Source organism: Anopheles funestus, chromosome 2RL (assembly GCF_943734845.2).
Source record: "Anopheles funestus chromosome 2RL, idAnoFuneDA-416_04, whole genome shotgun sequence".
NCBI classification, from domain to species: Eukaryota; Metazoa; Arthropoda; class Insecta; order Diptera; family Culicidae; genus Anopheles; species Anopheles funestus.
This window is the reverse complement of record NC_064598.1, coordinates 14,724,440-14,745,447: the sequence shown is the minus strand read 5'-3', so window position 1 is coordinate 14,745,447 and position 21,008 is coordinate 14,724,440. Positions and strand designations below refer to the sequence as shown.

The 21,008-nt window shown below is 44.7% G+C and overlaps 1 protein-coding gene and 1 long non-coding RNA gene across 2 annotated transcripts in view; both read right to left on the bottom strand.

Annotated features, from left to right (window-relative positions):
• Positions 1-1,477: 1,477 nt before the first annotated feature.
• On the bottom strand, positions 1,478-10,907 carry LOC125764957 (uncharacterized). The gene has a single exon (XM_049429721.1). It carries the CDS (start codon positions 9,545-9,547, stop codon positions 6,995-6,997), a length of 2,553 nt encoding a protein of 850 aa, XP_049285678.1. The 5' UTR covers positions 9,548-10,907; the 3' UTR covers positions 1,478-6,994.
• An 89-nt stretch (positions 10,908-10,996) lies between these two features.
• LOC125765213 (uncharacterized) overlaps positions 10,997-21,008 on the bottom strand; it is a 60,896-nt gene continuing 50,884 nt past the window's right edge. Inside the window, exon 3 of the long non-coding RNA XR_007418526.1 lies at positions 10,997-11,872. This is a non-coding gene — a long non-coding RNA (uncharacterized LOC125765213). The remainder of the gene's footprint in view (positions 11,873-21,008) is intronic.

Here is a 21,008-nt window from a genome sequence, read left to right as displayed (position 1 = left end):
ACACAGTAAATAAAATCCGTTTCTAATCCAATTATAGATTAAGTAAGTCTGGTTAGTTAGTATTATTTCTAGAGGTTTATTTTAATGTTTTAAAAACGTTCTAATCATCATTTTCAAATGTATCTTGCTCCATCAATCGCTATGATAACGATCGGTGTCGCAGTAGCACTTTAACCTAACCTATAAGCACTTACCTTCATTAACCGTCTAGCTCATTACCATTAGTCGGTTAAAAGACAATAAAATCAGCACCACGCTTCACTGCAGTGAAGCAATAAATCATTAACCCGTTATCGAAAAGCCGATTTTCGATACAGCGATGGCACATACTTCCCACGTGAGTGTTGGATGTGGCACAGCAAGGGATAAACTGAACTCTGAACTTTTTCTGACCAAGTTGTCCAGCTGGTCAGTTGAATGTCATCGCCGGCTTTAAAGACTTTGCTGCCAGCTAGCGAACCGAAAGGGAGACACAGTAGCGATAAGACAACAGAGCGCGCGTTGAATCTTTTTGACGTTTCATTTGTTATCTGTCACCATGGGGCATGGAAGCGGTTTTTGGGGGTGAATTATAAAAATAAAAAAGGGGGAGAGAATTGGAATGTGCTCTAATTTTGCTGACGATACTCGGAGCATTCCACAGTTCCAAAGGTTGCCTGTGCAAAAAGCTTGTTTTCTTGCTTCGCAAGACACACTTAATCAATTGTTGCGGTTTTTTAATTATTGAACAAAAACAATCATCAATTAGATTATCACCTTTCTATCCATGACTAACCATAACAAAAACACACACAGGTTGTATGATTCATTGATTAGAACGATTCTTTTATGGTTTCTTGAAATATTGATAATGTGCGGTAGGTTGGTTTTGACAAAGAAGTGCCATAAACAAATCAGGTGCACCTTGATTTTTATGATTGCCAAATACCTAATGACTCAGAAGGTGGTGCGTGTAAGGTTGATTTGTTTGAGCAATACGATTGCTTCACGGTATGTTTACTCTTCTCATGGGTGAGTAATTGGACGATTGCTTTCGAATGATTAATAGTGGATAGGTGCCATTTAACCAACACCTCCGTTTGAGGATTTTTGGGCACGGATTTTTGAGTTTATTTGAATATCAAAAAGTGCGTCAACAAGGGCTGTCAGTGTGTCAACAATAACCCTAGCAAAAATATATTCAGGAGAGTAATTAAGGAAATTTGAATACGACTTCATTTGACATTTCATAGACCGAAAAGGAATATTAGTGTTTTACCTACAGCGACATCTTTTGGAAATTCAATGAACCATCCCGTCCAGTAAAATCTCTACCTTTCAATTCGTTCAAGACTAATGGTGATATGTGGCGGAATAAAACCTGCCAAATATACTTACCTTTCAATTAATTCATTTTGTTTTGTTTAGATTTCTTTCCAACGTTCCCCTTTTTAACTTCCCCGACAAATAAACAACAAAGCACCAAATTGTACATGTATTATTTTTCATATCTTTGCTGCTTTTATTACTTCAATTAGTGGTGTGGTTTTTTGTTTTGATTTTCTTTTGTATGTATGTACTTTTTTTTTAAATGTTTAATTGTTTCATTTTGTTTAAACTTTCCGAGCATAAAACTACTCAACATTTCGATTCTTTGATTTTAGTATCGCATTCATTTTTAGTCTCTTTCTCTATTTGCTCCTTCGGTTGTTTTTTTTCATCCTTCGCACACTTTTAGCTTTCAACTTAGACGTAACAGCTCATTTATCGCCACTAAACACTTATCTGTTGCTTAAACACGTACGGTTTGCTTTTAAGGTATAGGTGTAGCCAACTTAACCGCTACACATCGTATGCTGTATTACCGTTGGTGGTGCATTGGTGAGCATGGGTTTTTGAATCTCCTTCAAATTCTAGTTCTCCCTATCGGTTGCGCTCTATTCATTATCGTGTAAGAAGACAGAGAGAGAGAGAGACGATGGTTCGTTTTGCTAAAATAAATAAAACTGTATCTGTGATACACATCATCATCTTCGTAGTGGCATTAATATCAATCGACTAAAGGCTTCTTTTTTGGGGGAGGGGATGAGAAGGATCGGTTTCGAACGAAAACCCCCCTTCTAAGGACTAAAGTGACTTCAATCGCAAATGCTTAAATCGCTTCCTGCATTTGATTTCCCTGTTCGACGTGCGTCACCTGCAGGTTGAGATTCTGCCTTCTGCTCGATGCGATCATTTCGCGCTAGAGAACATGTTCTTCGGTTATGCTTCAAGTGTCAAACCGCGCACACTCACACACCGGTGTGGTATACGAACTAGTTTGTAACGATTTACTTTCCCTTTTCCAGCACCCCTTTACCCCACCCCATCCTAGCTTCACGCACCAGCTTTACCCACCCTCGCAGACGACCTTCGGTGCGAACGAAGTGTTTTAGTAGCGAAACATGGCTCCTTGTCTCTTGACGTTCACCGTGGCCCCCTTGTACCTTTGCTGAAATGCCCTTCGTTCTAGTACACATTGCAACACACAAACACACACTGAATTCAAAAAACCAGTTCGATTCAACAATGGTGCGGCAGAAGCTCATGTCTCAAGCTCAGACCAGAGGTTCAGGTTGTTGCATTGCATGTTCGCGTCCATCGCGAATATGTTTTTGTGTTTTTGCTTCTACATTCTTCGCTGGCGTGCATGGCTTACATGCATATTGCAGGCTTCTTCTATTCGGGTAGGGTTCTGGATCGATTGGCATGTGTGTGGTGGACTTATGTTTTTCTTTTTTCGTTTTGCGCACGGGAACAACAGAGGCAGCTGATGTTGATGATAATGTTGCGGGTTCAATGGCATCGAAGGGATGGAGGGAAAAACCGATCAACTAGTTATTGTTGCCAATTTTCTACATTACGTACGTGTCGCTCATTGCGCCAGGGGTCTTTGTTCGTGAACTGATTTAAAGTGCGTACCCTAACACACGGTTCCACTGCACACGCGGCAAGTGCGTCTGGTCCTATTTGGTCGATTGCTGTGTCGATACCTGCCACCCTTAAGGAACGGTGTAGTGGAGAATTTCGTTTCGCGTCGTGACAATCAATTAATACATCAAATATCCACAAATGGATGGCACGGCAGCAGTAGATGAAGCGTCTGCCTAAAAATATGTCTTCCCACATTCTCACCCGACAAAACTGTCCTATTTTATAAGCGATAGATTTTGATTTCTTGACACGTTTTACATTGAATGCAAATTCGGGGTTTCACTTTCGATTTTTTTTTGTCGCCTACCTCTCTATCCCTATCATCCATGGTCATGGTGTCTGATGTCAACTAGTGTGTAACTTCTCCCCGTGGTTCGATGTACTGTTTTGTTGTGTTTTTTTGTTTGCTTGTTGCAAATGCCCATTTTTTTACAGTAAATAGAGTCTCTACGCACGGAGAGGTGAAATTCATCAAGCCCATCAAATAGGAGTTGTACTTAGCTATACTTAGTAAATAAGATGCCTTCTGTGAAAGCTCAGGCTGCCTTTTCAAGTACCCCGTGGTGTGTGTGTGTGTGTTTTTGTCTTAGAAGAACACGCTACTACGTAGAATTTAGTTAACTTTCAGCTCATTTAAAATGTGTTTGTTTGAAATAGAATGTTTTTCTTTGTAGCAAAAATAATTTCCTTTCATTCCGTTTTTTTTTAATTCGTCTGCTTCACTTCCTTACAATTTACTAAATCTCGTACCATTTTGTAGAAAAATAAGACTTACTTCCCAACCGAGTGGAAACCAATTTGGAAGAGCCAACATATTATTTGGTAACTGTTATGGGCGTACGAAGGCGTTCGAGTTATTTTTGTTTATCTAGTATTTTGTTTTTTGTTTAGCGTTTTTCCAACTCCGCACCGTTTTTCTTTTTTTTTTGTTTTTGGTATCCACACCAAAGCACCATTTCGATTAATTGATTATGCTCCTCGGGCTTCGGTTTATTGTGTCCTTTCTAGTGTGCTTCATATCTTCTCCATTCTACCACAGTGAGTTTGAAAAGGATCGTACTGCTTTCAGCTAAGAATATCGTTTACATATTAAATTTCTCTTACTATTTGTGTAGTTTAGTACTCATGTGTGTGTTGCACGGTTTTAAAGCATTATTACCAGTCAGTTTATAGACGAAGGGATAAGACAAATAAAATAATAAAAAAATATATATACTAAAATACTCATCTAACACACACTTTTGCTATTTGTTAGCTTCGGCTGTTTTTTTGCGGCTGTCACGGTTAAATGTACTTTCGGCCATTTTGTAGTAATCGCAGTAAGATTTATACCAGTTAATAATTTAGCTCATGTTTCGTTTTTTTTACTTACACGGCATGATGTAACGCAGTACAATCTTCACACAATTCCTTCCTGCAAACATACGTTAACTATCCCTGTTCTTTTATTTTTTTATTTTCTAGTTGCAAATCAAACGTAGACATTCGCTGAGGATCTTTACGGTGGACGAAATGAGATGAGGATGTAATGGTTATTAGTAACGGTGAGTGTTTCGGTGGGAAGCTATTATCGATTGAGATTGGTTGCATCACACATGCTGTGGACACACTCGAATTCAGAGCAGGAATTAGCTCTCTTTCCTTGGGTAAAACAAAAAGCTTAGAAATGAAATAGAAATCTGAAAAGGTAAGCTTGATCACTTCACCATTCACGTTGGACAAGATTTACGTCACCATGCGGTGGTCTGATGATAGGAATTAGAAACACATTAAAGTCAAATTAACTATCATTCGTTGAAATCTTCAACAAAGCGTTAAAGTGGTTCTGTTATAGCAAAATGTGTCTCTCACTGGAGCTCTCCGTCTGCGTAACTATTCGTTTTCAACCTCCCTCTCTCCCTCGAAAAAGGATCGATAATCGATGGTTGACTCTCGATCGAATGTGATAAATTATTATCTACACACGGCAGTTTACTTTATTCCGCAAACGAAAATAGAATTCCATCGCCACCATCGCAATGGTGTGGAATCTTCCGGAAAGGAACAGGCAAAACAAAACAGGACAATATGGTTAGAGTCGCCACGATAACACGCGCCATTGTTGCGGGCGTATGTGTTTGGTGTCTGTGGAGCAACCTGTCAGTAGTAATCAAGATGCTATAACACGCATGAACGAATCCTTAAGCTCGTATGGTGTCTGGAAGGGCATTTCATGGGAAGGTACTTAATGATAGAGAAACCGGAACCGGAGTTGGTTCACCCAAGGTACGGCGCTCTCTTGTTTGCACCTCAAAAAAACTGAGAATATAAGCAATTGAGGATGGCTTCTGTATTTCTTTTCTCATGTAACTTGTACTAAATGCTATCAAAAAACATCGACCGCAAAAGGCACATAAATAAAATGCATTATGTATGTTTTTTTTAACTAAAAATAACGCACAATTACTACACTGAATGGCGTGTTTTCGTGTTGGAGAATGAATGGTAACACAACGATTACATTTCCTTCCAAAATCCTGAACTCGTTCATAAAAAGGCTCTCGGCCAGTCGGCTCTCAACGAACCGTGCATACTTTCGGAAATGAAATCAGCTTCAATTCCACTTAATGCTAAAGGCTACTAATTACCGGCTATTCAACCAAAAACACTACCAGAAACCCAAAAGCGGGACAAAGAACTCATTACTTGCAATCGGAAAACCATAGCCCCACCCCCCGCCCCCCACTCCTACCATTTGAACTGGTGCTGGTGCTAATGAAGTCGGATGTTATCGTTGGTTCACTTTGTGTGCCTGTTTTATGTGTTTATCATGCATGAGATAGAGCCTCGAACTCATGCTTAACCCCTGCACAATCTCGCTATCCATTGGAATCTAATTTCAGTCGGAAAGGACCTCCGTTGAGTTTGTCGGTACAATTGTCATGCTAATTACACCTATACTTTCAATGAAAGTTTAGTAAAATCACATTTAAATGCAAGCCACTTTCGGATGGGATATGATGCAAAACGTACCGGTTCTCCTGTTTTTTTTTTGGGGGGACTTCTCGTTTTAATGTTACGTATGCTGCGTTGCGTCAAAACGCAACGTGTACGCAACGAATGTCAGCGAATGTGCGTCCCATAAGTAGAACGGGACCTGTTCTAAGCTAGCCCGACACTGCCCAGAAAGTCCTATTTTAATCCCCACGTGCCGCGCGATGTGAGAGATGTGTGACACATGGCAGGCGGCGCCATTACGCGCAGCCACGGTTTGTCAACGTGAGAACTGGCCGGTTTCAAAGCCGGCTTCTTCCGTACACTATCATCATTTGTTTGTGCCCCACTCACATTACGTGCACGCGGTCAAACACTACAACGAAACCAGTGCGTCCCGGATGAGCCCAATGTTGGTAAAGTGTAGAGTTCCTGTTAGCACGCTAGCACGGTTTACTATTGGCTACTCCGCGGCAATGAAACAACAATTGTGAGTAGGTTTAAAAATGGAATAGAAAACAATAATTCGCACCACGTGGGTAGTGGCGAGTGAGCTTTTCATGTGAGCTTTAATGTTGTAAGGATTTTACCCACTTGTGATGGTGATGGGAGCAAGTAGAAACGTTCAAGAATTACAAAACATGACGTCTAAGCAGAGGCTTTTGTTTGGGGAGGAAAAAGAATGCATGTGTTTGAAACATTCACTAGCTGCATTCGTTATCATATTCCAAGAAGCTAAACGTCAGCATTGGATGCAACCAATAATTGGGGACCTATTGCAAAATATACATCTTTTGGTATTAGTTGGGAACTTTGAATGGGAATTCTAAAGTGGATGTAATGGAATGAAGGAGGACACATTTGGCGGGAGGGTAAAATAAATAAAGCGATGAGAGATGTATGGATGGATACGAATCAAGAACCTCAAGATCCTCGTTTTGCGTGTTCTCAATGTCTGCTTCAGCGCTTTGGTTTTTGGCACCGTGCACATACTCTAACCTAACCACTGCTACTGTTCCCGTTCCTGCCACTATAATCGATCTCCCTAAATCAGGAGCTCTCTTTATAGCTATACCTCCGTCTGCTCGTCGTTGCTGGTGCAGGAATTGGTGGCAAAGTTGCAGCCCCACTTACGCGAACTATCACAGACCCGTTTCAGTATCGATTTCTTCTGTATGCAGAGACTATTGAGCTCGTCGGAGGGATACCGCTCGAACTCGACTATGTACCCGTTCGCCACGGCCACGGCCGCCGCGTGATTTGGCGTGAGATACTTGCATGAACTATTGCTGCGCGTCAGTCCGCCACCGACACTGCCGGCACCGGCGATGCGCACCTTGTGCGATGACTTGTGACCACTGGCACCGCCGGTGGTTACCACCTCCGGCACATCATCCTCCTGCCCGACGGCATTGGCCATCGTGATGTTTGCACCATAGTTACCGAGATGATGCTGGTGCTGTTGCTGCTGCTGCTGCACTGCTGGATGGTTGTTGAAGTGTGTGTTGCTGGTGGTCAGCTTCTGGAGCCGCTCGTTCGTCTTCTTATCGATCCCGAGCAGCCGCTTAACGCCGCGCCGGACACGCTTGTTGCGGTAGGCGAAGATGAACGGTGAGCTGAGGTTCGCGATCACCACGGTAAAGATCGCCAGCAGGGCCTGATCGGACACGATGATCAGATCGACGTGGCCCTGCATCAGCACCAGAATACCGTACGGTAGGTACGACACGAGGAACATGATGATCACGAGAATACTTATCCGGGCGGCACGCGACTCCTCCCGGTATTTGAAGAGCGAGGACGCGTTCGACAGCCGGTGCCGGATGGACGTCATGTAGCTGAGCGCTTTTGGCGGTACGTGCACCGCCGGTAACGACAGGATGTGATGCGTACCGAGACTTTCGAACTCTCCGGCACTGTACTTCTGGAAGTTAGGTGTCGAATGGACCTGCCGCAGTCCACCGATCGGGATTTCGGATGGTTCCTCCTGGCTAAAGCTTACCAACCGGCCCGCACTGTGATTGCGGCGCACCTTCCCCAGAGCAATGGCTGGCGATCCCGGATGTGTTGGGATCGGTCCACTCGCACTGCTCTCCGACGGGAGCTGCTGCATCAGAATACTGTTATGGTTGCGATCGTGTCGCAGTGGTGACTTGAGCACACTCGGTAGTGCCGCCACGGTGGCGGATGTTGGCGTCGCTATTTGAACCACCTGTGGACTTCGATCGGGACGATCTAGGGAGGCATCATGCTGCTGCGATGGGGTTGGTTTGTGCGTCGGAGTTGGACCAGGTGACTGTTGCAGCAGTGGCTTCAGGCACGAATCCCTCTGCTGTTGATGATGGTGATGATGATGCGGTATACTACTGATCGTGATCGTTTCGTCCTCGTAGTGAATCTGTTTGTCGATCTTCATGGTAAGACCTTCACAATCACCTTTCTCACCTGGTCGTTCTGGAATGCTCGGCAGCGGCTGTATTACCGGATGTTGCTGGGGCGGTTGTTGTGTCTGGTCGAGCATTAGCTGCTTCTCGGCGGCCGCATGCTTCTGTGCGGAGACGAGATTGAGTGCACTCTGTAGCAACGGTGAGGATCCGTTCTGTCGCATCCGTTGGCCACTTTCGCGCGCCTCCGAGAAGATCCGCCAGTACATGGCGCACACGAGCGCGAACGGGATCAATATGACGATCACGAAGTACGCGTACGAGAAGATCGTATTGTACAGATCTTCCGAGATGTTCAGGTGGTTGATGAAACCTTCGGTGTTGGGCAGACCGGCTGCACCGCTCGTACCGGTCTGGTTTCGGGCCCAGTGACTAGATTCGATGGCGGCGACCTCCTCCGCCGTGAGCCGGTTCTTGAACAGTGTAACGTACTTCTGATCGCCCCGAAAGCCGGACGCAATACCGAACGCGATCCCCAGTGCCCAGCTGGCGATGATGAATGCCCACGCTTTCAGCTCCGAGATGCGGGAGTGATAGCGCAACGGATCGGTAATGGCACACCAGGTGTCACCGACCACCAGAAGCACCGAGAGGGCTCCGAGTGCCACCACCAAATCTAGCCCCCAGCAACGAATCTTTGTGAGCGTAAGATTGGGATGTAGTGCATCGTTCTGTCCCGGGTGTACCGGGCTGGTCCGGATGAAGGGCGTTTCCTCTTCCTGCGCCGTGCCACCTCCATCATCCCCTGCCCTATCACAATTACTTGCACCATCCTCAACGCTGCCCATGGTGCCATTCTTGGAGCACCGCACGATGCGTGTCCGGTTTGGGTGGGCTATCGTTGGAGCTGGCGCATCGCCACGCTGGAACAGTGCCACCGTCGCGGTACTGGTGCCATACTCTCCACCAGCCGCATCGTAATGTGCTGCCGGTGTGGACGGTGGTTCAACCGCAGCCGGCAGTGGCGTCGGCAGCGGTGTCTTACCGGTGAACGCATTCAGGAACAGCGACGGTCCGAGGATGAAGCAGCAGACGAGATTCACTATCAGCAGGTTGATCACGAACCGGTTGGCGGTGGTGCGTAGACTTGGCGTCGTCCAGAACGCACCAAGTGCCAGCGTGTTCACACCGAGCGAACCGAGCAGCAGACCACCAACCAGACAGTCTATGGCTAACATTGTGCACCGGTTTCACTGCCTCTGTTGTAGGCTTGGCTCACTACCGAACGGGCGGTTGGCAACATTTTTCGGTCCCGAAAAACGCAATTCGCAGCTACATTTGTTTAATTGCCAAACGAAAATCCCGTTTGCTTGGCGCTGCAATTCAAACGTTTCTTAGGTTGCACTTTTTCGCTTGTTAGAACTTGTGCGGGAAGGAACTTCGGAACTAAATATATTTATTTGTTGCAAACAGATGGGCCACACCGAATTTTGCAATGCGTTTCACAGATCGATTAGAGGCCCCGGTTTTTCACTGCACACTTCGCACACACGCTAAAGAATGTCGTCCGACAAAACCAGAAAAGTGGCAACACACTTCACACTTCACACACACAATGGGAGCGAACAACCCGTCTGTGTCTTGTGGCAATTGTGCTGCACTTGTAACGTAATTACTGCCGGTGTGTTTGGAATAACGCAAACGTGCCTTTATTTCACTTGTACGCGAGGGTCGAACCTTCGGTAATTTATTCGCCTGCCGGATTCAGTTGGTGGACGCACCACGGTAACCACAAGTATGGCACTTGGCCCCGTTTTATTTCCCACGCGCGAAAAGCGGAACCACTGGGCGAAAACTTCACTGTCCACTAGCGGTCTAATGCTCCAAAATGCTTCTACTTCGCACCTTCTGTCTTCTTGTCGCTGGCGAAGAAAAATGCACACGCGTTAGGAATGATACACACTTTTGCGTTACTTTATTTTTCGGGCGGGGGGAGCTTTAAAGTATGTTTTCTCCCATTGGGGTTTTTGGATTTGGATTCCCTTTGTTTTGCTGCACACTGCACACTAGTAATTCACTCGCTTCACGGTGTTTTGTTTTTTTGCACGATTTCTTTGCTCGCTCATAAATTAACGTTATGAGATGTACATTTTGTTTTGTGATTTCGCGTTTCTGGTTCGGTTTTTCTTCCGATGATCGCTGGTGTGTGTGATTTTTGTTTCTTCTCACAACAATTCGATCATTTTTTTTCACCCGGACGCGTTTTGCCACATCGCGAACCACTAGAATTCGTCACAATATTTCACTGTTGACGCTTCGTATCGCTTGTTGGGGGGTTTTTCTTTTTACAAACATACGTTGTTCCACACACACGGAGACGGTTTTTTTTCTTTTTGCTTCTTCTTGTGAACCGAATGTTTTGTGTGGCCACCCTTTAAACGCCCCAAAAAACGACGGCAAGCTTATGTTGCGGTGCGTACGCGCGTACAACACCCCTAGACGAATTGTTTGCGAACCGAGCAACGTGCAGTTTCCGACTGTTCGGCTTCGGGCGAGTGCAGGCAAGTTTTGTTCCACCGCCCGAATGCCGTTCGTTCGTTCGGTATGTTCGTGTCGTTGTCGTGTCGGGTGGGCTGCGTGCGTGCGTACGCGTTGGGGGGGGGGATGGAAAAACGGGGTGTCGCACGTTCGGAACGTACCTTCGGTTCCCGAACGGATTATTCTGGCCACTTTAGTGCTCTGTTGGGACTGAAAAGGGGGGGGGGGGGCTGCGAAGAATTGTAGAAAACTGCGAAGGGTTGTAGAATGGCGGATGACCGGCCGGCACAGGCGTGTGGGGTGCACCTGTACCAACAACCCCTATTCGATTGTAGGGGGGCACGGCGGGATGGAATGCGGGAAGGCACAGGGCAGCTTCTTCAGCGGGTCTTTCGGTGTCGTTGAGCTTCGTCTTTCCGCATTCGACCAGTCGGTCTTCTATATAAATGTGTGTGTGTGTATGTGCACACAACCAAATTGATTGACTTCTCGGTTTGCGACGAGACTAGCGGTTTTCCGTTTGAAGGAACTGGGGCCGGGGAGGTCTTTGAATATCGTTGGCTTTTGTGTGTGTCGCCCTTTTGCCGTTCGCATTCGTGTTCGCGTTATTCTTCACGCGCTGTTCTTGTGGTTGTTCTTTATTCCGGCGCTGCAAGATCCGCGGCTTGTTAGTGCGATCTCGTCTCCGACTGGCCAATTTAAAGCGAATAAGTGAAGAACCCAGAAAACACGGGTTGGAAAAACAATGAGGAAAAACCGGAGCAACAAATCCGTTCACATATTATTCTTGATTTTTGTAAGGCTTCATCATTATCAGCAAAACACTCTTGGGGGAGGGTGGGCGACAGGTAGCAGGTTTCGTTGACCTTGTCGTCTATTTTTAAATAGCGCGATGTGTGTGTGTGTGTGTGTGCGCCTGTGTGATTATGATTGTGCCCAACTTTCGGTTTTGTTTTGGGTCAATTGACATTTCATTACGCTTCAATGCGTACAGCCTATCTTTAAGGGTGGTTAAGTTGATGTTGCTGAAATGAGAGAGAGAGAGAGAAAAAACGAATTCGATCATTATTATACAATTATTTGTAACAGCACGCAGCCCGAGGAACTTAATTCCCGGTATGGTCGTAAGAGATTTGAAAATGATATCACGAAAGCTGTCATTTGCTTTGGGGACACAGTGTAATCCATTTGGATGCGATCAAAAAGAAAAAAACAACGACAAAACCACTACAACGTTGGAATTCTCAATGGGCACAGTTTAGTACTGAACTCGTGTGTAGAAGATGCTGCCCTTTTTTCGCAACCTACCAAAGCTTATGTTTTCCACCTACTTTAGCTCCATACCCCCTTTTGCCGCCCCACCCGTGCTTCACGGTGGTTTGCTTAACGAATTTCGGAACGCTCTATTGATTATTCATCAGGCAGAAGTGTTGCTGGCTGTTGTGTTTCCCGTTCCTAAAACCGCCCTGCAACAAGAAGAAGCATTGGAAAAGACAAATAGTAACAGCCGTAACTGGGTGGTGTGCACATCTCAGCAGGAAATAGGCGAACGAAATGGCCATTCCTTTATTGCCCCATAACAAAACACACACCCTCAACGGGGAGGACACCTTGCCATTGGAGGATTCGGACGCTACGTGTAGTTATTTATGCATGTAACTTTGCACCTTTCGCTTCCTTTTTCCCGGGCTTGGACACAAGAATCACTCCGCCAGTAGTAGAACAATCGGTAGCGCACGGCTAGAAAATCGATCACGGACAAAAGGTGATTCATGCTCTCGTCCACATTACGCAACGACCTTTTTGACACCAATTTCTCCCACCAAGAAAGGGGGAGGGGGGGGGGGGGGTGGTAGTGGTTGGTTGATAACGTAATCAAAAAAAGGTGAAGATTGACACCTTGTTAAAATTTCGCACACAGAGGCACTAAAAAGAATAGGCTGCAAGAGGCGGATCGATTATCGCGACTGATCGCTAGTTCATGTCGGTGATTTATGGCATGTTGGTTATTGGTTACAAAGCACTTATTCATTTAGCAAGGTTTCGGTGTTGAAAGGATGATAAAAAATTGCGTTTGATCTTTAGACGAAACGGAGGAAAATATTTATTTATAGCCGAGGGGGAATAATTTTAGTTACAGCAGAATTGAATTTGTTTTGATGGGATGGTTATTTCATTCATTAGCGCAAGTCCTTTAGAGGTATTTGCTAACAAGGTTTAGAGAACAAACGGCATGAAGTTACATCGTCCGATCACTTTTACCGCAAGTCTGTGTCTAGGGTGGATACGCCTGAAGGTATGCAATAAATTACACAACTTAGAGAGTTGTGTAAAAAATAATAGAAATTTTTTTATGTTTCCTTCAATTGATCGAAAATCTTTAATTCTGATAATACTCTACCTTCAAAGACCTTTTCGTATGATTTCATCCTTCAGTGTTGTCCAGCGCATTAATCTATTACAATCCTTCTTTTAAGCCGGAATATGCCATAAGATGGAATTGGTTTCCTTCCGTTCTCTACAGCCGTTTTCAACCGTAAGCAAAGAAAAAACAAAAACGGAATAAAGGTTTTGCAATTCAAGCGCACAATACAGCGCACAAAGCTGGACGTATCCTTTGCTCCATTGCTCATTAAATATACATGCGTTTTTGTTTCTTTGTTTTTGGGTGTTCCCTCCATTCCGGCAGAAGCCTGCCAGATAGCTTGACAGCAACAAACAAAAAAAGAAAAACGGCAAATCATCTTAAGGCGAGCCTTGCCCCTTTTTATATCCGTGCTGATTAGCTATGCTGAGTGTTTGCTGAAAGAAATCCGGCTGCGAAACGGCTCTTTTTGGGGGGCCATTTCCTGTTCAGCTGCTAAATGCTTAGCAAACAATGACATTGCACCGTAGGATGACAGACTAGCCAGCAGAACTAGAGTCGCTAGAGTTGTAATTAGTCATGCGAAAGGAGCTGATCGTGGTAATAATGATGGTAGACATTGTGTGGAAGCTTTGGTTTGTTTTAGGAAAACTACTAAAACGTTGACGTAGTAGATAGACACCTGAAATGTGGATACTAAAGTGCAACCATCTGCCAAGAGCAGATCCCGTAGCAAAGATCAGTTTCAAGAGCATTTTCCCTAACGGTATCGTATTCTGTTGCACTATCATCGTATAACCAAACATCTAATATTAGCAAAACCCCTCCACGCTTAGTGATCCGTAACGAAACCACACCGGAGACGCCACGTGTGTAAGACTAAACGGTACACGGGGTGGTAATCTTCCACAGACTGATGCAAACAAAACCGTCGCATGCTGACTCAGGCGGCGCAGTGCGTGAGAAGTGTACATATAAAAGTTGCTGAATAATGTCTCACAGTTTCTTCTCCGTGTGGCACGGCGAAGGTCCCACACCCAGGCGCGGGAGAGAAGCGAAACGAAACAAACTGTGGAATCCCTAATGATCGAAACATCCAGAGATCGTCAGCTTACAACAAGAAAAAAAAACACGTCTACTCGAGGATCATATGCCGCAGGAAAGAAACGAAACGGCAACGAAACTGGTCCGAGATTCCAACGAAGTTTAGAGAACCGTCAGCAGCACCGATGTTACCATGAGCACGCTGGCGAAACAGCTGATCGGACCGGTGAGGTCGGTTACGGTTCAGCGAAAGCTACAAACAATCTTACGAAATTTTGGCCCACTGTTGAGCAAATGATGGCCGCAGCTATGTTTTGCTGTTTTGCGAATGTTGGCTGCGTGCTGTACGTGGTGGCAAGCCACAAAACAAGCGGGTCACGAATGAAGTCAGGGACGTCGAAATCCAGTTTCAACCAACATTCTGTGTACGGCCATCGATGACCTCTTTCGGGGTCAGCGAGCGTGCAGGTTTATACACTGAGGTGGCTCACCAATGCAATTCGTACCACGGTGGTCACATTGACAGTAAGACGAACAGACGGAAGCGTAAAGCGAAATAAATTCAATGCAAACGAACCTACCGGTTCGGTACTGATAAGTGTCTAGCTCGGGCCAGATAATTGTCGTCTCTGTCCGTTTGGTTGATTTTGGGGATTAGAGCCGTAAGCGAAACCTTGACACAGCACAAATGTGCCTATGATCGGTTATCTGTCGCTGACAGTAATGTTGTCATCGTTGTGATTCTGGTTCGATTGAAGAACCTCGCGCCGAGTGTCGAATATTGGGAAGATTTGATGCGTTTCCTGATAAGGGATATTGCGCTGAAAGTGAGATTCTGCGGATCTGGCTGGGTGGACTTTGTTTACCTGAGAAGGAACTCGCTTCTTGAAGGAAGAACACGATGACTCAGATGCTATGTACGCAGGCGGAAGATGTACAACGAGTGGACAATGAGAAATAGCCGTATAAATGAAGTGGTTGGGTAGCAGAGATAAATGATTATTAGGCGCCATATTGACAACTTTATAGGAAGCTTAAGGCTCGTAAAATTGTTTCCTATTTTGTTTAGTCATAAACAGGTGGTGCATCAGCTATGATCTGTCAAGCGATAGGAGAACTCCGTTCGAAGAATTCTAGTTCTCATCTAGGAGATTGTTGAGGGGATTTTTTACTTCGCCGAGTACTGTTAAAGATGTTGAAGTTCTGCGACAGTCACAGTCTCCTTGTGCTGTATGAGCCATAATTAAATGTAAAATAATTCCATTATTTCTTACCATTACTACATCGTGGCGCTTCCCATGCTGCTTACTTAGGCTATTTCCCACAGTCAGCGCCCCGGAATCAGTTACCTCTCGTGTCGAATTTCGTGTCCAGTAACACACAATTACATTGTTTATTGACCGAAGCAGAATGATTAACGGCACCCAACGGTGCCGGGGCGCTAAGGGCAAGGCGCAGAAACCCGCGCCTTCCAATGAATCATTATTCCCCGTCAGCAGAACATGAGCAGAGCTTATGTTGCCGTTGACAACAAACAAGTGGAAATTTGGTCTGCAAGCACAGGGGATCAAAGTTTCGATTGCCGGCGTGTGTTATCAATCAGTTCGGCCATTTGGAGGGAATAATATTTTGAAATTTTAAGGCGCAGCATGGCATTTTTGAAGAATGGTGTTTTTTTTTGTTGGAAGAAGTGTGTGACAGACATGTTTACTTCCTCATTGCGGAATCATTGCGTCGGATTAGCACGTTCAGGTATGGTTTTATTCTTTGTAGGGGAAAAAAACCAAATCTCTCTCTCTGCAACGTCAATCGTGGCGTCGTAGAACTTCTTCGGAAACATTGTACCAAAGCTGCTCTCTTATCTCGTTGAACTGTGGACGTCCCTTTATTGACAGTTTCTGCGCTAGCTTAGCCGAGCATCAATATTTACGTTTCGCACAAGAGCCCACTCGACTGTCGGTGTACAGTCGCAACATGCGACCATATTACTGTTGTCCCGTTTGATAGCTTTTCGGTGCCGGAAAATGTGAACTCTGTCTCGATTCGGTGGTTTCTTACGACGCGTGCCCTATCAACATCATCATCCATCATCCGTGTGCCGTGCATTGTGGACATGCGCCATGTTGGATGGGATACATTTAACTGGCGTTTGGAGCTGGCAGAGGAAAAATAATTACAGCAGCTTTGAAGTATTTTCATATCACTTTCTCACGATCTTCGGTGACATACATATGGCATCGGTGAAGTAGTCAATAAAGTACGAAATTGGAAGCTGGTAACTTCACACCGGGCTGTGAATTGGTTTATTTTTGGGAATTTGTTTTCGATTCAATGGGAACTTCCAAAAAAAGCAGGGCTTCTCGATGTTCCGATAGAATGTCAAAAAAAGAGAAGCATGAGAAATATTCCGTCCCGATATGTAAACACATTTAACCATGGGTTGGATTACGGATTATGACACCTGTCGAAGGTTATTTCGCATCACAGAGTAGACTTAAGTTCAGCCAATCTGATCCACCGGTTTGTTTATCCATCGATTCCCGTTAGATCAAGACGCAAGAGCGTGAGACACGCTTGGAGTGTGATGTCGGTAGCAACAGGGCCGGTAAACGATTCAGTCTAATAATACCGGAAGCTATCGCGTGGTCAAATTATACTAATCTCGCACCGCGCTCGGTGCTACGCGATGTTTCGATGGAACCCCTTAATCATAGCCGGCAAAGGGCAAAAAGTGAGAGGTGATCGTTGGGTGAACTATGATTACGAAATCTGATACCCGGGTCTGGGGAATCCATTCACAAGGATCGACTACCCGTACTTGGTGTGGAATTTTATGAATGAGTCTTCAGGTTGATGCAAAAGTATCACCAGTTTCTAGTGTTCACTCTTGCTTCAGAAAGAAATTTAGAAATTGTGAACGATCATGATCATATTTTTATATCTCCAAACTCCCTCCCTGGTGTCCGAATTATTTGTCATCGACCAGTTCGTAGTAATGTTTGATTTCAATTTCCAATCCCACCATGAATAACAAATCATGTCCGGTTGTTATCGACCATTGTCCACAATGTTGTGCTGCAATCCTTTCCGGCAGCAGCAAGAAGCTAGCGCAAAATAAACTACAATGCAACATTTTGTCGCCGGCGCCTTATTGCCTTATGCCAGGCACGTACTGCAGTGCGTTGGCTTCGGTGCGACCGACTACTGATGTTGTGGGGAAACTTTTTGGATTGAAAAATCCCCATCCAACACCCCATCATTCCCGGATAGGATGGGGTTTGTGGGACATATTGTGCGAAATTGTATTTATGGCTTGCAGTATGCATCATTTTTAAATCATTTTAATGATGGATATTCAACGGTTTCCGTGAAAACCGATTGTGTTGCGATTCCGTTTTCCCGGTTCTCTTCGTTGACTATCAAAGTAACATTATTGAATGGCACCAAAAAAAAATTAAATAACGAGAAATTAAATGTTTATGAGTACTTAAATTATACTTTAGCAGTAGTTGATTAAGCTAGCAAAACTTTGCCATAAAAAAAATAATTTCGATTGCACTTGAAATTTTGTAGTTCGCGACCACGTGGCAAAGTCGTTACACAATGCAATGTATAGCTGCAGAAAAACTTTGCTCTATGGACAAAGTTTTTGGCCACTCTGCCTTCGGCCGGGAGGTTGGAACGGGGTAGGGCACGTTTTCGTTTTGAGCACGACTAACTTTCCACTCCCAACCAAACCATCGCGTCGCGTAGCGAGTGGGTTTGTAGCAGAAAGTTGCTCCAGCTTTCGGAAAGTGAAATGGAAATGGAGTATTACGACACCCAGCGCTGTGGCGCGATTCCTGCGGGTGGAAGAATAGTTTCACTGCCAAGGCCACCGGAAGAGCGACGGTGCGCATATACGGGCGGGCACCATTTTAATCTCTTCCAGCGTATAACAGCGTTCGCACAATAGTGGAGGAAGCCCACATGGTGGCTTCATTGTCGAGTAGATTGGGGAAGTACCGGGCAGTGACAGGCTCGGTACCAATCGGTACCGTGCGTGCATGAAAGTGTTTTAACTCTTTCGCATCTTGCAAGCGTTGCAACGTTTTTTTTTTTGCAAATGGTGGATCGGGACGGAAAAGTACCAGTCAATCTGGCTGGTATCTGGTAGCAAGTAGCGTACAAACGTCTCCCGTTCTATTTATTGCGTTCGCGTTCAACTTAACCCGTCGGCTGGCAATGCCTTACCGATGTGAACCTGGCGCACCGAGGAGAGACCGAGACGGTATGGGTAGATGGGAGGGTGTCTTTGCGGGTAAGGTGTTTACAAACCGGATAACGCTGCACTGCAACTGCAATTGCAGCTGTCCGCTGTATACATTCCCCCCTCCCTTCCTCCCTGACTCCAATCCCAGCCCTCCCAATCACCCAAGCGTGCGTGTTTGCCGTAACGCAGACTTGATCGTGAATCGGGTAGACCCGATTATATGATAATTAAGCACAAACTCGCTCACCGTACCGTATCGAATATTTGTCGGTACGTTCGGGTTGCACTTTTCACATTACCGCATCCCTCCCCGAGTGTAGTTGCAAGTGCACTGCCCTTGCATTCTGACGATGCGGTTAACCATTTGCTCCCCACTAGTGGATGATTTTATCGCTCCGTCTTATGGGGTTGTTTTTCTAAATGCAAAAAAGGAAGACCAACCAAAAAAAAAAAAACGAACCCACCTCTAGTAGGAGTTTTGCTCCTCTTTTTATTTTTGGTCGAGGATGGGTGAGTATGGTTATGTCTATTTTTATGGCTTCCCACACTGTCCGCACCCGCTGCAGATGCAGATGAAGATGAACTGGCCGGAAGTTATCGTTGTGAGCTATTGACGCGGGCGCTGATTATAGTGCTGGTGGAAATTATCTTCTAAAACTTCCATTCTGTGTGATGTAATCGCGCGAAGAAAGGTGGTTTCGATGTGTCTTAAATGGCAGCGTTACTCTTCCCGAAAGGATGTTCTTTCGAAAGGACTGTGGTATTTGGGGGCTAGACGATCCTGCTAATGAGTTCTGCTTAATGAATGTTATGAAAAGAGTCATTTAAATGAATCTTCAGTGAAGAGTCATTCGAATCATGAGTCAACTTCACAAAAGTGAATTCTCAAAGATTCATGAATCTTAATAGATGATTGAATTTCTAAAGAGTTATAATTTTATGTACTGTTTACAAATTAGACCTAAAATGGCCTACCAAAAATTCTTGTTATTCCACAACAGAAGAAAACATATTCCTAGTACTGCAAGCATTGAGCAGATTGAGTGGAATATTATTTTCTGACAACTTTTTTACAATTTCAGGTTAAGATCTCTTGAGAGTTCCACAAAAGAAAAAGAAAGCAACATTTCTGACAAATTACTGTATTAATATCTTCATGGCAAACTCCCTCATTCGACTGGTGAAAGTTTGCTTTCCAGCTGCGATAAACATCAACATAAAGACTTCAGTAAATCAGTAAGCAAAATATCAGAATTCCCCACATAATAAACCATGCAGCAAGCCCCACTTTCCGCTACGTTCCATTCCTGGCTACTAACGGAAACATTAAAACGGAACTTTGCAATCGTTACGGAACGTTGCATGCATTAAATGTACCAAAAAAAAAGACATCACCACAACAAAAAAACCACCTCAAACACCAAAGAGACTTACGCTTCCTGGAAGATCGCGGTTGCGATTTGTTTCAATTTATGTTCTGCTTCGTAATCGATACTTGAAGAAAGGGCATCAAAAAAAAAAAAACACACACACAGGGTGCTATTTTCTTTCCGTTTTCGGTAAAGAATATTTACGATTTTCATCACGGCGAGAATCGACAAATGGGTTTCCGTCTGGTTGTGACAAGCGGGGAATTAGATTGGAAAAGTAAGCTCCTAGCGAAAGGTAATTGGAACACAACGGATTAGAAAACTTTATATTATGAGCTTATAAAAAAGGGGTTTACAACTCTTCAACGACCCCCTGGCTTGGCCATCAATAGGGGAAAGAAGAATCGAAGTTCCAATCAATGAGTTTTGTTCGAAAATTGTACTTTATCTAGATACGGGTAAGGGTGTAATAGGAATTTCATTACAACTTAAATTAGTTACTGCCAGATCTTTGGAAGTATCGTACGATTTGTAACCGATAGCAGCAAGGAGTTCTCGAGAATGGAAGCTATTTATAGACGGAAAGTTCCTAAAACATATAGCCACCGTACGACTGCACGATCGATGCTAATAGTATTGCTCATTTCAATAAAGCTGTTCCACGCTGACGTTGATCGAATAGCTACAGGGATGCTTCCGTTTCGAATACCGTACGTCACTTCCCGATACCTTCCGTCGGTGATTATTAAAGCTTTGGCAAAACGTTGTTTACATTTGCATAGTCGCGATTGAGATAAAAATACGCCGCAATGCATCGATTGCCGATCGGCTGGTCTCGTGCCCGGTGATGGTAAGGTTATTAACTCAAACTATATTGCCTACCAACAACATACCGATCTGTTTGATGAGGGGTGCAAAGGAAACTCCTAAACAAGTGCGTCATGCAGTGTGTTGAATAGTTTTGCAGCAATAAATGTTGTTTGTTGGCGATGCTTTCGTACCGCTTGGTGGTGGGAAAAACGAGCGTTAATTTATGGCTGTATCAGTTACTATGCAGTTTGTGCATTCCAAATGTGTGATGGTTGAGACCATGTTTAGAGAGGCAGAATTTTAATTTTTGGGTGTTATGG

What these genes read in the sequence shown, in the direction of transcription:
- LOC125764957 (XM_049429721.1), bottom strand. Translation starts at nt 9,547, where the DNA reads ATGTTAGCCATAGACTGTCTGGTTGGTGGTCTGCTGCTCGGTTCGCTC.